The 15,652-nt window shown below is 42.7% G+C and overlaps 1 protein-coding gene across 5 annotated transcripts in view; it reads right to left on the bottom strand.

Moving 5' to 3' along the window:
• NEO1 (neogenin 1) overlaps positions 1 to 15,652 on the bottom strand; it is a 180,138-nt gene that overhangs the window by 123,419 nt on the left and 41,067 nt on the right. For all 5 annotated transcript variants that reach the window (XM_085233601.1, XM_085233605.1, XM_085233602.1 and 2 more), the window contains exon 2: positions 3,572 to 3,889. In XM_085233601.1, coding sequence (XP_085089727.1) covers positions 3,572 to 3,889 — 318 coding nt within the window. The remainder of the gene's footprint in view (positions 1 to 3,571; positions 3,890 to 15,652) is intronic.

Here is a 15,652-nt window from a genome sequence, read left to right as displayed (position 1 = left end):
CTTCACACCTTTCAGTTCTCTGCATTTCCATTCTCTCAATAAAAGATTTATGAAAGCTTTAACAAAGGAGTAATAAAGAGTGACTGGGGAAGAGAAGATTGCCACGGGAACATTTTTAAGTTAGCATCACCAAATTTTTCACTAAAATATACGGGAATTTATCTTTTCAAGACAAATAACATATACAGTTCTGAAAAAAAAATGGTATTAAAAAACCCAAACAATTGTTTCATAAAAGCTATCGCAACCCTTCACCCTTCTTAAGCCATAACTGACACTTCAGTATCAAAGCCAGATTTGCATTTCAAGAACCAATTAAAAAAGCATACTGTAGTAAGGTACTGATTAAAAAGATCTCGTGGCTTTACATATATTAGCCACTTGCTTTGACTTGCCCTACTTCAAACCCATCGTGGTAACAGCAGCCCCCATAGATGAGATGAGTTATACAACTGCCATCCTGCAAAATCTCCCTCCATCACCCTGATGCTGGTGCTGTCACATTGCACTTCGAAAGGAACAACAAAATAAAAACAAAACAAAACAAGCACTTTTAAAAATAAATCAAGAGTTTCACAAATCCAGTTCAGAGCATGATACTGGCTCTGTTTGCACAGCAAGAGGACGAGAAACCACAAGGGAAAGAAACACAGGCAATGACAATCTCAACCTGCATCTCCTGGAAAGAACCAACTAGAGGAACACAGACTTTGTTGGGAAAAGGGCAAATATATCCTGAAACTGCTGATCATTGAAGAAAACGAACAAGTTTCCTGCTGTTTGCAGGTTTAACAACCAGAGGTTTCCTACCAGAAGTATGGTAGAATGCTAAATAATGTAGTATCCATTTGCAATAGCATAAAATTTCAGATTACATACAAATCATATTGATCAGAGTATTTGTCATGCTGTAATCCTTAGGAAATGATCAACTTCTTTAGGAATCCCAGGGTTGCCACACAAAAGTGTTGATGGTGCACTTGCAAAAGCCTGTAGAGCAAAGGCTTCTCATCTGCTCACACGTATGGAAAAGGTTCCTTAAAAACACATTGTCAAACGCACTGCAAACTTGCCAATCCATGCCACCATCAATTTCCCCACACCGTGACAAGTTTATAGCATTGTGTCACAAACATAAATCGAAGCGAGAAGCCAAGAAAGCAGCTCTCTAACAAAAAGCATTCAGTCACTGTCTAATCACTCCACACAGGGATTCAGTGTGTGTGTTTGGTTGGGTTTCTTCATGCAGAGGTTGACTAAGCACCTCTGTCACCTTGCAGCACCTTGCATCATCAATTCCTGTCGTCACATTGGCAAGAGCGTTGCTTTCCAATGTTCGGTGGTTTTAGACTCATCAAATTATAATGAGAGTCCTTTTAATCACTCAAAAAGTTATGAAAATTTATCAGCCTGTTTGCAGCAGGTGCACTGCAGGTAGATTGCTCAGTATTGTCTCTTAGATGTAAGAGAAAATGCAATTATTTAGGACTAAAAGCTCAAAACACCGTTTATGTGATGCAGTATCACCTGGTTTTACTGATTCTTCTGTGCCCTGGCCTCTCTCACTCATCAGAATTTGTCATTTCCAGGCAGTGAAGTTATTTAATGATTAAGTAGTAGTTAAAATGTGCACAATATTCTCTGTTGAAGAAATTAAGTGCATCACAGCACAACACCAGCACGTACTATCGAAATTCAACATAACACCACTCAATTAAGGAGAAAATGAGCTGCCTCCCACTGTTACCTGAGAGCAAGGAGAGACCTCACCACGCTAACTATCCCCACAGCTAATGCATCTCAAAAGCTTCTAATTACAGCAAAGATGGGGAAACTGTTTAAAACACACTTGATAAAACTGCAAAATTCCAATGAGCTCACTGAAAGCAACATACTGCAGGTAAAGCTAAACATTCCACCCCTCTCTACAGACCTTCAGCAGCCCTTCCCCTTGCCCTAAGAGAACCTAACATGGCCCAGCTCTTGACACTGACCAGGTTTAAAGCTGAGTGGGAGGGCACAAAGCAGCAGAGAAGGAGCATCAACAGCAACGTGGCTAGTACAGAGCAAAAAAACCCTTTTTTGTCCCAAGAAGTTGATCACTCTGCCTATACACGTGTTTAGATCAATGTCAGGGAAGACAAAACTATTCATGGAATAAACATCTGTATTAACTTGGATTAGACAACTGTTTATGGCTTTACAGTATAGATTTTTTTAAAAACAAAACTCACTAGGGTTTATTTTTAATTAGTACAAGGCTTTTAAAGATACCACCCTTTTAGAAACCACCATTGACAGTAGCATTTTCTACAATGACACAGGAACCACGAACTGGAAGTTTCTGTGACACTTTGGACTACCTTCCTTTTTAATGTCATTAAGCCAACCCAATGATCATGTGGGCCAGAAGCATGACACTGAGCCTCCTCCTGTGCAAAGCAGCAGAACTGAACACAAAAACAGCAGTGTAAGAAGGTGGTAATTGCCTGAGATAAGTGTTAGAACTGCTTTTATTGTCCTCACTGCAAAGAACTCAGATATGTATTTCCCATTCAGAGAGACTCTGAAAGTCACTCCTTTAAAGTACAAAAAAAAACCTCACAGTTTTTTATTTGCAACATTCCCCATGTTTCACAAGGCTGCAAGCTAGCTTAATAGAAACAACATCTGAATATAAATGACAATGAGCAGCAGCTCTGGGAGATGCTGCAGCACTAGTCAGGAAGAATTCATTACCTGGAGACATTTATTAAGCAAAGGAAAAAAACTGTTTGAAAGGCTGGCAAACATCATTAGAGAAACAAAAGAATATTGTTTCATGGGCTTTGCTTCCTAGTTACGTTGCCTTAGCTTATCTTTTCTGTTAGTTTTTGAACTCTTACATGTGATTCTAAGTCTCCTCCAGTTATGGTTTACAAAACATTTCTACAATCTGACCCTCCTGAGCCCTGATATAAGCGACAAGAAGCAAATGCCCTTCTGGAAGCACACCACTTTCCCAGTCAAATTCTTAACACCTACCTGCAAAAAAACCAACTGCTTGTCAAATCTATTCACACCTGGTACTCAAGAAACAGAAAAATACAGTCTCCCAGCATCTATGCCTTCTCCTTCAGTCCTCCAGTTCTCTGGGGCTTCCACACCCAGCTTTTAGAAGTTTTCCTAATGTCTTATGGTGCAGAGGGCAGATAAATCTCAGTATGAAAGCCCCCAGAGAAACTAACCTTTAAGGGTATTTATATATGAAGAAAGTAGAAGCCCACTCTTTTAAAAACAAACAGCACAAACCTCATTCTAAGGTGTGGCAAATCTCTATCGTGATTACACATTCCTGACACTACTCTTAATCCATTCACTTTAATTTTTCTCATCTTCAGTATTTCCTAAGAAAGCTGCTTTTACTAATTACATTTAATTTAAGAAATAAAAAGGGGGAGATACATACAGTCCTAATTTCAGTGATAAGAGATGATACTAACTTCTTTCCTTGGAATGTGCTTTCTCTTTACTGCAACAGTATACATCTACATGATCTTTGCTGTACTATAAGAGAAAACCAAATCCTTACCTGCTACCGTGAGCTTTGCTGTTCTGCTTACAATGGTCCCCAGGCTTTCCACAGTTGCCACACACTGATAATATCCTTCATCGGGTTTATTATGCTTGGAATGCACCACACTGTTTATTAATAAAGACCCATCTGGCAGCAACTGGCGACGGTCATCTGAGACCAAGTTTAGAAGAGTCCCATCTTTCTTCCATTCGATCTTCGGAGGAGTTTCACAATAAGCTGAACAGTTCATTATAACAGATGCCCCACGAACTGACAGAATGTCCATCGGCTCCACCAGGAAGTAAAAAGGAGTGAAGGTTCTCACAACAGACCCTGTAAAAAGACATACAAAACAATTTCAGGAGTTAGCCTTCCACATTTTTATTTTTATTTTTACAACATGAAGTACTTTAACATGAGCAGGAGCCATCACTGCTCACAGTGTGGTCTCCTCAGGAACAGGCTGGTCTGCATGACGTTATTTTCTGCTTCGATAACTCACACCCATGAACTCTTGGAAATGAGGTGAAACTCTTCGTGCCAAAGCCATACTGGTTCGCTCACACTGGAATCCACACTTAGCAGGCCCAAGCAACCCATTACACAGAAACCTGCTTCATCAAAACACACAAACCTAATGCAGATGCCTGAATAACCTAATATACAAACAGCATGTAGTTTTACGACTTCTTTCTTGCCTTCCATGGCAGGGATGCCAGGAACAGCAGTGTGGTCATTTCCCTTGTGTAACAAACATTAGGAAACAAGAAGAGTAATTCAGCCCTTGAGAGAAAAAGTCTCCAATTCTGAGCTTAACACATCACGCAAGCGCCATAAAACATTTTTTTTTTTTACTTCTATTCTGGCTCAGGATAAACTTGATTACTTTTCCATTTTAAGTATTCCCAAACAGACATCTATAATTAACATCTACTTTCCATTAAAAAGTGAATTTTAATTACTGTATTTGTAGCATGTTTGGTCCAGCAGAAAGCCTACATGTCACAATCACTTGGACTTGTCTTAATTTAATCACTCACAGAAAACAGAAGAAAGTTTCTTCCAAAGAAGAACAGTTTTATGAATCACCAAGGGTTGAAAACGTGGTCATTTCACTGTGCTTTAAATAAACTAATAATAATCTAAAGCCAAAGTAACATCAAGGCTCCTCTCTTGTACTCCAGCACTCCTCCTCCACCTGGGGGTTGGGGCACACACCTACAAAGCAGCATGGTGATACAAACAGGATGATTACTACCTGTCTTCCAGCAAACCAGAGATGAGCTAACAAAAACCTGCCTGCTTTACAGTTATTTGCTGGCCATCTACAGAATACCGGGCAGTTTAAAGACCACAAAGGCAGGGCTATCCTTTACCTTCTTTCTTGTTTCTTTCTTTTAAAAATAGCCCAAGTATTTGTCACCATTAAGCTATTTGTTAGCATGTACTCCAAAGCAAATATGGGAAAATACATTTGGTCTTTCAAATCTGTGTATGGTTATCATATGAGACAATAAGAGTCTTGAATTTGTGCTGGAGACACTGCTTCTCAATTCTACACCAATTTCAAGCTGCACTTCCAGGCACTATAGTAAACAAGTGACCAAAAACCTGTCCTCTGCTGTACCACATAGGTAGCTACAGCGTGGTTTGCACCAGGTGTTTGTACAGGGGAGCTTCCCATGAACCAGGTTACTTGGCCTGGCAGTAAGAAGCACACAGCACCTCAAGGATGTGGCTTTCTTTTTAGACAAGTCCAAGAATTTAAACATCATCTGTAAGGCATTGTTAAAGAAGAGTTCAAATGCAATCACAGGCACAAACTGAAGCACGGAAAACCTTTACTTGTAAAGAAAGGCTGTCCTGTAAGCATCTTAGCTTCCTCAGTCCCTTGGGTTTTTGGTTTTAAGAGATTTACCTTCTCAAATGGCCCTAATTAACAAATTGACAAGGTCCCCTCTATCACTGAGCTGCACAGAAAGCCTCCTGCCTCCAAAGAGACTCCAGCTGCCCTCGGGAGAGGGACTCAGCTCCTGCACTGACAGATTGTCTTCTTCCTCATGAGTCACGGAGATCTGGGAGGAGGCAGGAGGAGCTGCATGAAAGGAACGGCAGATAGATTACACTTCTGTAGGGTCTATCATTCCTGTATTCTTCTACCCTCAAGAATTCAAAGATGAATTAAGAACAGAAAGACTGAGGTTTCCCTAGTGACAGCTGCAGTCTCAGACAAGATTAGATCTGTTATGTCAGAATCCAAATCCTTGAGATTTGGTCCTTCCTGAGGATAAAAAGCAGAAACAGAACAAAAGCCAGAGCAAATTACAAAATTCCTACGTGCTTCATTTGAACACACGCACACCTGTGAGCACATACTTTGTGTGAAGAGTCCTGAGTTTCAGTGCTCAAATGACAAGAAAAACAACAGTCACGAGCAGCACGAAAACAGCTTTAGACCGGCACAATCTCAACCATCAATCCAGAAATTTGAAGCTGTTGTTTTAATTTAAAAATTCAGCCTTACTGTCCCTGGGTCTCCCACCAGGGAGCCTTCTGCCCAAGCCAAGCCGTCAACTCTCTTCCTCCCATTTACAAACTTGGTTGTATTTTTTTTTTCCATGGGACGCTCAGATCTCTACCAGAACAAACACAATGCACTCAGTTTTGCTTTTCCATGCTTTGAGTTTTCAAATAAAACCTAAGAACACAAGAGGAAAAAAGAAAACAAAAGAAAAATCACTAGGTAGTGACAAAAGCCAGTTTGAGCCAAAGTTCACTTGGGAAGAGCTCACTGAGTATCTGTACTACCACTTTCCCCAGGCTGTTTACTAGCACAGATGTAGCACTTTTCATTTACAATCTTCCTGTAGTTGAGATTCTTGGCTTTTCTGACACCTTCTGTAAGAGTCAGTTCTGCACAAATGCCCAGCAATTGCAATTGCAACCTTATTTCTTCATTCTGCAGGTCGGCACAAGTGCAGCAAGCAGGCTGAAACTCAACTCTGCTTCTACTTTCAGATTTTTTAATCCAGATGACAAAACGAGGTCTCGCACCTCGTTGCCAGTTCATATGCTTGAGAGGCAGCCGACAGAGTAAGCTATATTTGTTAGCTGCATGCACGTTATCCTGTGCCACTTCCCCTTCAAAACACGAGCTGGCTTCCAGTTTGCCTTCTTCAGGCCTCACTGCAGGCTGCAGCAGACCAAGTCCACTGATGGGCTCCAGTTATCCTGGAAGTAATGAGGTGCCCACGGAAATAACACCGCAGAGTCTAGAGCAGAGGATATCAAGAGAGAACGTGCCAAAACAGCACAGAAGGGATGAGAGACTTTCAAGAAAGCAGATGCTCAGCCAGGTTTCAGAGGTAACGTTAAAAAGGTTTGCCAAAAAAAAGCCTGTGAAGACTCTGCAGTCTGCTTTAACTGCGCAGAAAGCAGTGGATAAAAAAGCAGTAGGGTTGGTAAATACATATGCCCCGTGGTAAAGGAGAGGAATTTAGACAGCATGGAGAACTTTCCAGCCCACACTCTAGGAGAAGTTCTGCAGTTTGGAGTTTGGGCACTCCAGAAAATGCTGGTAGAGCTGCAGCTACGCTCCAGCTAAGCAAGTTCACGCCTCATTTAACCCTTGGTTCAGCACAGGGACACTCTGTACATACAAGAGCTTAATAAGCACGCCTTTCTGTCAACCAGCCACTTCTCCCACGCCATCAGCCTAGCAATCACTCAGTTAAATGGCATCAGGTTATCAAGGACTGGACTGGCAGATCTTGTGGAGGGTGGCCTTCCTTCAAGTAAGCAGCTTGATTTGTGTTAACATTGGCCCAAGAAACCTAAACAAAAATAACTCTGGTCTTTTCCTTAGATTTTGCATATCTAGCTCCTTCAGTCACCTCAAAGACTGCATCACAGGGCTCTGACAATTCTCCAAATGTGCTACAGCTGGTCAGTGCTTCTCTCCTAAGGCCTGTGCCCAAAACACAACCGAGTGCTTCAGCAGAGACAAGCTCAGTGGTAAGCAAAGACATGATGCCATTACGCATCTTTTGGAAGCTCTACGAGGTCTTTCATCATCCCTCCCAAGATACAGACAGCAAGGTTTACAGCAGAAGCACGGCACCACTGACTGCATGGGTCTGTGATCCCACCACTCCCCAAATCCTCTTCTAGGAAACTGCCAAGAAGCTGGTTCTTTCCCATTTAATATTTGACTAGCTGATTACTCCTGCCTAACTGTATTAACTCGCTTTTGGCTCCTCCAGATTTTCCTCATTCCAAAAAAAGTGTACTGATCTTGAACCTTGCCCTCCTCCTTTCAGCTTTATGTGGTGTGAAAATTTAACAAATATAGCTTACCCTGTCACACGGGCTGTGAATGAAAGACATCTAATAGAAATTACTCAGAACACATAAGTACAAAATTTCCCACAAAACAGCTTTCATCACCATCAGTTCCCCTGGGACTTATCCAGCCCTTTTCACGGCCATCCTACGGCAGTGAAGTTCAGCCCTCCCTTCCCCTTTCATTAGGAAAGTATTCTTAAATGGTTGGTGGTAGAGGAAAGAATAATATCATCTTTCTTCCACAAAACTTTTTAAATACAAGCTAGAGAGGTCTGAAATATTTCCAGCTAAGCTGACTGCTTTTCTATGCCCCTAGCTCATTCTCTTTCCCCATTCAATGGCTTTAAACTGGAAGAAGGTAGATTTAGACTAGGTATTAGGAAGAAATTCTTTGCTGTGATGGCAGTGAGACACTGCACAGGTGGCTCAGAGAGGCTGTGGATGCTCCTCCCTGGAAGCACTCAAGACCAGGCTGGACGGGGCTGTGAGCAACCTGGGCTAGAGAGAGGTGTCCCTGCCTACAGCAGGGGATGGAACGAGGTGATCTTAAAGAACCCTTCCAACCCCAACCATTCTATGATTCCGTGATCTGAAATATTTGGGGTTTTCACAGTCCTGCTCACCTCTTCACAAATACCCAGAGTTAAACAGCAACTCAGAAACTGCCTAGCCAGTTCTCTCAGGGTTAGGACTGCTCTTCTCACTGAAAAAGGACCAAAGAAAGCACATTTGAGACATTACACTGACTTAACAAGATTAAGATCAATCTGCCCAATCCCTCCTTACAGCGTGCTTCCCTCAAGACCATGAGAAGGCTTTTAAACCCAAAAAGGGAAGTTTTAATATACCACCTCCCTGTTACAGGATCTGAAAGCAGCAGGTAAGACATGCAGAGCTCAGTCACTCTTTCCAAACGTTGCATTTTCAAAGGCTGGTGCAAAAAAGAAATCCCAACCTTCCTTCAGTCTTTTCTTCTTTTCCTGCTAACATACCTACAGAGGGATCATTATGATTTTTCACACGTTCTGGTCGATGCATCGCACTGTGTGCAGTGGTACATCTGCAGGTGAGGAACTTCCCAGCATAGCAAATGTTCAAGTGGAAAGAAGCATCTCTCCATTAGGCAGCTCACTGCTGGAAGATGTGAACGGTCTGGCACAGCAAATTAAATCACACAACTGCCAGACGCAAGGGTTGCAGAAGTGGTGGCATTCTGGAAAATAATTTCAGACAAACACCCTGAGCTCACACTTCTGCTCAGTTCATTTGAACTACCTCCTACCAGCACACGTGGTAGCAGTATGAGGTAGGAGACTTCCCTGCTACCGGTGCTGTGGGTTCAACTCAAATCCATTGCTGCCACCAGAATTATTTGGGACTGATATGTTCCTGGCAATGGCCATCAACCACCTTCAAACAGAGGACTCGAATCTCAAAGTACCAGAACGGAACACTGTCTCATTGCAGTTCACATGGATCGAGGCAGCGACAATCCAAAAAGAAAAAGTGGAACACAGGTATAATTTCAGAATTACTTTCCAACTAGAATAACTTAGGGAAACCAAGAATCTCTCATCAAGTAACACCCAAGGATTCGGTTGTTGGCAGGAGAAATACAGTGCTCTGATGAAGGAAGATTACTTACATTTACGATGTTTCAGTTGGAAAGCGTGATGCTTATCCTTCTGATTTGAAGCAACTGACAAGTAAATATGTAATATCCTTGAAAACTAATGCTCAAAATACAAGTATTAGACAAAGTCCTCACCAGACTGGCAGGAACTACTGCAAAGTGCTTTTCTGTGTGTTCCAAGTCAATGACAGAAGATCCAAGCTCTCTTGCTGCAGGACAGAACTTTTAAAACTCTTTTCACCAGAATGTAACTAACACTCTCACTGGCCTTCAGAATCCCTAAAACAGTACCTTTGTCCCTCACATAGACCACAGGAAAAGCTGTCTTCAGGAGTTATACAAATGGATTTTAACTCAAGGTGCTACAAACATTGTTCTTTGCAAACTGCCAGTGAGAGCTCACCATGAACTTGCTTTGTGGATTTGTTGCAATATTCACTGCTAAGAAGCACATTAACTATATGGATAAATTCCTGCATTAGTCTCTCCACAAAAGTATGTATTATTAGCAGGTTGGTAATTTTTTCCCCCTGACAACATCAGAAACATTCTGCACTGGCCAACAAGCAATGTCTGTATATGATAATATGCCATAGCAGAACTAAGGTATGGACAAAAACAGGGATTCTTCTTAATACCATATTTTTTCCCTTTGTAGTAGAATACAGACCACCTGACCAAGCCAAACTGCACTCCATGACTGCATACCCCGACCCAACATAAGAGACTTCTTATGATTATTTTTAAAGCACTCCCAAAGCCCAATAACACACACGGAGGCTCCGAAGTTCATTCTCAGTGTAAAACCAAGAACAATGTCTCCAAATTGCATACTCTAAACTCCATTTCATTTCTTTCTTTGCAAAGGCTCTACAATACATAAATTATGAGACAAAAATGGTATTGCACTTAAGCATCAAAAAAAAACCTAAAAAGCATAAGAGCTCTCCATGACTGCAGATAGATGGCATAAATCCTGTGGGTGCTTTAATAACTCCAAAGGAATGCTGACAGTGGAACCTACAAGAGCAAATGATGTAACATTATAAAATAAGTATCATTATAAAATCATTATAAAATAAGTAATGCCATGTATAAATCTAGACTTCCCCAGACTTACAAGATTCCTTTCTCCTTCAGTACAAGCAGATTTCCTCTTTTAATGATTTAATGCACTATAACAAAGATATCTATCAAAAAGAGTAACTCATCTTTGTCTCTATGTCATTAAGCAGCGTGGGCTAGCCACGATGACTGAAGAATGATGTGGGGGCTCCAATCCACTCCAGCCGACATGGGACAGGGCTTTGCCTTCAGGTCTGCAAGGGAGGGGCCTCTATATTTGCAAAGTGCAGAAACCTGTAGAGAACCCCTCTCCACCCTTACTAAAAAGGGTCTTGTTCCACGCTGCAGAAAGGCAGCAAGGTAACTGATTGTTGAAGCAAATCCCCTGAAGGAGAAGCATAAAGCCGGGTGCTCCAGCCCTCCTCTTTAGTGGGCCATCTTGTTTGCACGTGCCTTCTTCTCACAAGACCAAGGAGACTGCTGAGGGAATACTGCCTGGGATGCCGCAAAGAAATGGTGTTCCCAACCATTCTGCTCAATAAAACCTGACATTTCATGAAATTATGATCTATGGTGAAGAGCCCCTACCCTCACACCAAACAGCGTATAGCCTGCTGTCACTTCCAGCTCCTGTGGTTTTCAGAAGGCATTCAGATAGAAAAAAAATCTGTGAAAAAGCACTTCCACACACCACTGTTGTAATGGCTCAAGCTACAGAGTTGAACAGTTTTCAACACTGTGTTGAATACAAAAGTCAAGGTACTCATCACCACAATGCAAATTCGTACAGCAGAGAAAGAGATAAATTATTTCAGGGTTCTGTCTTCAGTACAGCTAGGAGTGTACTTGCCCTTCAGGCAGCTCTGTCAATAAACAAAGAATTAATTCAAGCAAAGCACACTGCGCTCTGCAGAGATGCTTTTCCAGTTTTGCCTATTACTTCCAGTCACCTTTCTCTTATTAGTGACAAATTATCAACTTCATCTTAATTGACCTTCCTTAAAGATCTCAAGCAGGAAATTATAAAACAGCAAAAAATAAATTTAGCCCATTAAAAAAAACTGTATGCGGAAATAGGACTGAGAACAAAGCACCCAACCAGCATGCAGTGTGCCTGCAGTAAAACAGGGAGAAGTAAGCGGCCATGCATTTAGCCTAACTGCTCCTTCTGTAAGTGATACCATCTCCTCATAAATTATTAAATAATGGGAAGGAAAACAAGATAATGATCAACAGCAAAATCTAAACACAGATTGTAATTTCAAATAGCAAACGTCTTAGGAGATGCATTTATGGCTGCTGCTTGGCTGCACGGCCCTTCCGCCGCCTCGAGGGAGTTGGAGATTTTCAGCCGGATCCTGAACACGTGGAAGCAGCTTTCCTATTTACAGCACTGCTGGTTTCAGTTGACTCAAGTTCTGTGACCACGGACCCCTTAACCAGCCAGGAACAAGTGCTGCCATGCCGAGCCCCAAACCTTTTGCTGCTCTGAAGAGGGGCTGCAGCTCTCCCAGTCTTGGACAGAGAGAAGCTGCACTGACCGCTCCTGCTGCAGCTCCATACAGCCGATGTTCCCAGCAGGACCCCTGTGCTGCTGGCCCAGAATGAAATCCCAAAGTAAGATGCTGAACCCTGAGCAGTGTCAGCAGGCCAGGCTTTAGAAGCCACTTCTGTGCACTTTAGATTCCTGATATGCAAGGAAGAAGAAGAATCCTTTATAACTGTGCAGAAGAATATCAATTTAGGTTTCTTCCAGGCTGCTTAAAAGCAATCCCTGTGTTATCTAGAAGTCAAATGTAGAAGCTGTGTCCAACAAACCTTGCACACAACAAAAGGAAAATCCTTTCAAGGTAATTCTGCTTTTGTGATCACCAACGGAGATGCAGGTTGCCATAATGCCAAACATTTGTTTTTTTTGTCAGACCAGTGAAGGAACTACTCTGAATACTCACTGGAAAATTTCACAATAATTTCACAAAGAGAGCTTAAAGGATTTTACAAATTTTTCCTTTCTTTTTTCAAACAGAATTACCCAAGCTGTTCCTCTCCTTTCAGAAGTCTACCAGATTTTATTGCTACAGCCTCCCCATCTGACACATCACCTCTTGGACTTCATGGGATTTTAAAACGGTGCCACGTTTCACCTGATACAAAAGACAAAATATTCTTTCTTGCCTAAAAAAATCCTCTTTCTATCGCTATTAATGATACAAAGAAGCTCAAATGATAATAAGGTAAAGATCTTTTTGACTGAAACTCCAGGGAGAGCCGTGACGCTGCTCACCATCTCCTGGGACAAGCTGTTCAGTACGGCTCTAACAGCACAGCTCAGTGCTCTCAGGGAGATGGCTGCCATCCGCGAGGCACATTCTACCAAGGCCTTCTCCAGTGTCAGATTTCTCCTCATTCTCATCTGTCAAAATAAGCCACAGTCATTACCTCTAACATGAAATTAACAGTATGTCTGAGATCCCTTTCCCTCCTATTCCAGCCCATCTTTAGTGCTTTATGTGGCTCTTATTCCCCTGCAATTTTCTTCCCTGTACTTCAAACAAGAAGCTAAGCTGAGTGTCTCTGCTTGTGACTTCACAGCCCTGACTGAAACCCCACCACCACAGCTCCCAGTTTACAGCTGCTGGCTCCACAGCTTCTGCAGCAACCTTCTGCCTTCAGAGAGATGGTGCGTGTTGTTTTCATATGCCTGCCAGTTAAGCACAAAAAAAAGGACAGCAAGCAATTGTTCTTAATTTATTTTTGATATTAATATGGTTTCCTTAGGAAAGCACATCAGTGGTGTGGACCAAAGTTCCTTTATTTTTCCTATAATTCTGCCAGCAATCATTTTCTTTGCCAAACTGGTCTGAGAAAAGATTTTTCTACAAAAGAATTACTAGAGGACTTTGTAAAGGCACCTAGAAAGTAAAATTTATTTCTGTTTGTCATTGTGAACAATAGTTCTTTGACTTTTCCACAGAAACAGCTCCCATACGCTAGCTAGTGACAATGCCACGCTGTTAGAGCAGGATTTCCATTTTTCCTGCTGGAGAAATGGATTTCTCTCTGTAGAGTTCCAGTCCTGTGGGCACTCAGGTACCAAATTTGTTACTCAGATAGGTGCAATACTGCAAGCAAACAATGGCTGTCAAGGGGTTAAAAACAGAAAATAAGGTTCTGAAAGCCACCTCCTGAAAGCTGAGGTGGTCAGGCAGCAGAACGCTCATCCCAGTTGCGTTTTCAAGCAGGCTGATACTTAAAGATGGTTCAGAACATAAATACTGAAACAAATCTCCTACATGTCCCAAGAGGATCTTTCTGAAACCCTTACTTCAGTACTTCCCCGGAAGTAAAGGCACTGAGCATCCGAGGACTCTACAGGGTAAAGCAACAGAAGTATTTCTCAGAAGCCAGCGAGGTTATGGGTCACGCAACGGATGCCTTCCATGCAGCAAACTCATTTCAGGAGGCATTTTAAGTTAGACAACATTGTGCTTCAGCAAACGATCTTCCTATGTGCCAGGACTTCCTTGTCTCTACCCACTAAATTCAGCACTTCAGAGTCATTACGGGGATTGCAAAGCATACTTGCAGAGGAGTTGGGGGCAGAAGGGAACACTGCTACAAAGCCAGGAGTGCTCCCATCACTGAGGTGTGGCAAAGCAAAGAGAGGGACCAGGTGTCTATGGGAAGTTCAAAGCACAAAACGGGTTGAGCAATAAAAATGCAAGCAAGAACCAAACTGAAAGCTGCTGAACATCATTTCCAGCATCTCTTTAGAGAAAGACCTCTGGCACACTTTGTGAGAGAAAAGAAAAAAACCTTAACAAACACCTTTAATGTTAGATCAAGCAAAGATTATCTAAGGGGACCAAGAAACAGTAGAACAGTCACATCTGATATCAGAGCCAAAAATCCCTTTAACTCAGCATCTTGTCACAGTACAGACGAGAGCAGATACCAGGGAGTGCCCAGGAACAGCACACACACAGCAGTGCTTCCCTGGGTTAGCCCATAGCATGCCGTGCTCAGCAAGGGACACCTGGCAGGAGAGAGCCCTGCTTTCAGCTCTGCTGCCCCTGGGGAAGAGGAGATCTCTGCTGGGACCTCACAGCCAGTCTGCAAAGCGAGAGCAAAGAAGTGAGAAGGATGTGCCAGGAAGGGGCCTGCAACCAAGCAGGGTGAGAAACAGCCAGCACAGTACAAGCAAGGTGCCAGTAAGGACATCCCAGCAGACCACCGCTACGCTCCGATCTTCAGCCCGGATGCATGCGCTTTCAGAACAAATTCATGCTCCACACGCACTCTGGAAAGCTTACTGATGTTTTAAAGATGTTTTAGCCAAAGAAGAATGTCAATGCTGAGAAAAAAATCCCAGAATCATCAGTCACACGGCCAGGATCAGCGCAGCCACATGACCCCAGCAGTAGGGAAAGCACACATCACGAGTTCTCCACGTTTTCACCTCCTCATCCATCTCTGTGTTGGTTTTCACATCGAGGGTTGACTGCTTGTATTTGAAAACCCCTCCAGCAATTTAATACCCGAGACAGATAAATGCCTTGGGATAGAGCATCTGACGGTCACCGATAGAAAGAAATAGCAGACAGATCTCAAGTCATTTTCCTAGCTAGGGGGAGAAACCATGGATTCAACACCAGCTGAGTGACAGAAGAATACACAGTATGCTCTGCACTCACCAACACCACACCACAGCTCAGCTGTATGACTGCAGGGTACTGCTGCAGCACCACTGAACACAGATCTGTCTCCCAGCAGGATCTTCGGCAATGGCCTTTTGAAACTGAACATCTACAGCCAGAAACAGGCAGCAACCACTGAGGTCTGCATGAATTCTGCAGGGTCAGGATCAATACTGGAGAACTGCACTGCACAAGGACCAGCGGAAGGCTCTGGCTGTGCTAGCACTGCCCAGCCAACAGGGAGGGCTTCTCTCTGACTGAAGTGCTTCACAGTGACACATGGCACACCTTGCACCAGCCACTCCGGACTGCATCCATGCACCAAAAGCTGTCCTAGAACAGCTCAGCGCAGCTTCA

This window comes from Meleagris gallopavo, chromosome 12 (genome assembly GCF_905368555.1).
Source record: "Meleagris gallopavo chromosome 12, MGAL_WU_HG_1.1, whole genome shotgun sequence".
Classification (NCBI taxonomy): Eukaryota; Metazoa; Chordata; class Aves; order Galliformes; family Phasianidae; genus Meleagris; species Meleagris gallopavo.
Note: the sequence above shows the minus strand (reverse complement) of the source record. Positions and strands in the feature narration are given on the sequence as shown.